This window comes from Nicotiana attenuata, unplaced genomic scaffold (assembly GCF_001879085.1).
Source record: "Nicotiana attenuata strain UT unplaced genomic scaffold, NIATTr2, whole genome shotgun sequence".
In the NCBI taxonomy this organism is placed as follows: Eukaryota; Viridiplantae; Streptophyta; class Magnoliopsida; order Solanales; family Solanaceae; genus Nicotiana; species Nicotiana attenuata.
Genome location: NW_017686164.1, coordinates 4,265 through 6,426, shown reverse-complemented (window position 1 = coordinate 6,426; position 2,162 = coordinate 4,265). Strand labels below are relative to the sequence as shown.

Sequence of the window (2,162 nt, the reverse complement as noted above, 5' to 3'; positions counted from 1 at the left end):
AATCCCATGTTTCACTCCATAAATACAGTCGAATACACTCGAATACAACAACTGATTAGCTGGACTTCCCTGATTCATGCCTATTTTTGCTACTGTATTCATGAATACAATAGCTTAAATACATCAAATACATCTTTTTTTTTAACCATTAAGTAGCAGCTTGAATCTGTATAAGGTTAGAACATAAGAGTCACCACTTTGGGCTTTGGCTATTCTTGAATGACTATGTTACACTGCAAACCAGAAATGTAATTTCTGGAACTGCAAACATTATGTTAAGTTCATGAGATTCATTCAGCCAAGGGAAACATCTGACATCGGTCATCCGAAAGAGTTCGTCTCAATAGAAAGATCAACTGGTATCACCCGAACAGCTTGGGATCCAACACAAAGAGAGCGGGACGAAGCAGCTCAAGTAGACTCAACTAATTTGCACAGCATAAACTACTGTTTCATATCTCATTGTGAGCAAGAATCGTAGCTCTTGTTAACTCACTACTGTAAAAAGTTAAAACAACAGATTCAGGGGTTCTTTTGTTTTCAGTTGGGGGCATGACCAGAAAGATATAGAAAATGAATTAGGTTTAAATTTCTGCAATAAAAAGAAAACCAGTGTGTGTACTCGCAGCAGCAAGCAATTGAACTTCCAACAAAGTGAAAAATTACCATTATGGAGTCTTCTCTCCATTGTCATCTGAGATGAGGAGTTCCAGCTCATCAATAATGGCATCATAGTAGAAAAGGTATTGATCCATGGTCTGAACCATCCCAATTCGCTGAGACCTAAAGATGGCAATAGTATTAACAATATCCAGAGCAGACATATCTCCACCCAGTATTCTCTGGATGGTATTATGGATTGTGCAATATGTTCCTGTCCTACCAATACCTGCACTGCAGTGTACTACAATTGGTCCAAGACTAAGAGGCACATCGTGTGTTCGATTCAGAATTTCACGAACAGCAAGTGTGTCCTCTGGAACTCCATGATCAGGCCATTCAGGATACTGAATGTGTAAAACATGCAAAGGTGGTTCTTCTGACTCAATATAGTTCACCTCCAGATTTCGTAATATTAAGGAGGTATGACTCGTCTTTATACATTTCGTCACAACACATACATTCCCAAATGTTCTAGGCCCATCCTCTGCCTGAAAGTAATCCCCACACTTCACCATCTTGTAATTGTCAACCAATCGTGTAAGCATCACAATCACAGGACAGCGATTCTGAATAATCATTTCCCAGAAGTTTTCAAAGGTATGTGGTAGTGGACCTTGTGTTGCAATAAACCGGGACACCCTTTCTGATATCGATACAAAGCTTGCATTGATATATCCCCTCGCTGAAGGTCTATAGTCTTTACATGGGTCCAAAACGACCCTACTATTGTCAAATGGCAGAACATCAGTATAACGATTTTTGCTGATGTTTGTGCTGTCCAAAGCCACAGAGCATCTACTTTTCATCTCTGAAGCTTTCAACCTATTTTTCTGCAAAGCAGAGAATTCTGAGTCAATTTTGCCAGGAGAGTGACACCTTTTCTCCTTAAAGGCTCTGAGTGCTTCCAAACAGTAACTACGCTGATCAGGCGACAGTACGATTCTCTTCGGAACCGAATCAGCAGAGAAATTCAAAGGTTTTGTGACGGTGCCCGTGGCAGTAACTGGCGGCTCCGTGGAAGTGGTGGCGGAGGATAAGGGATTACCGGCGTTAGCCATCACCGATCTCCGGATCCGACTCTGAACTGATACCGCGCTAAGTGGTATCTATATATGACTAATTACTACTAAAAGATAGTGGTTTATGAAAATTTCCCTTTTTTTAATAAGTGACCCATTCCCTTTTAAATCAATGTTTGTCCACTCTTTAAAATAACAAGTTAGCCCAACTTATCATATTTTTATTTTAGTCAAATAATCTCAATAAAAATAAGATGTTTCTTTTATTAAAATAACTTTACAACTTAGTCTCCTTAATAATTACGCTAGGCAATTAGTAGGCGCGCTTTAGCTTCACGGACTCGTTCGTGTAGCGTGATATTATTTTTATTAAATTAATTCAATAATCTCATCTCATATCCAATAGTTAGTTAATTTTTAATTTAATTAATCCCTATAATTGCGGATTCGCTTGCGTAGCGCGGTGATGACGAAAGTCAA

General features: G+C 39.0%; 1 protein-coding gene across 1 annotated transcript; it reads right to left on the bottom strand.

The window, feature by feature from the left end:
* Positions 1-134: 134 nt before the first annotated feature.
* LOC109222193 (protein-tyrosine-phosphatase PTP1-like) lies at positions 135-1,760 on the bottom strand. Its single transcript, XM_019386574.1, has 2 exons — positions 667-1,760; positions 135-498 (listed from the first exon to the last, which is right to left on the bottom strand). Exon 1 carries the CDS (start codon positions 1,719-1,721, stop codon positions 669-671), a length of 1,053 nt encoding a protein of 350 aa, XP_019242119.1. The 5' UTR covers positions 1,722-1,760; the 3' UTR covers positions 135-498; positions 667-668.
* Positions 1,761-2,162: the final 402 nt, after the last annotated feature.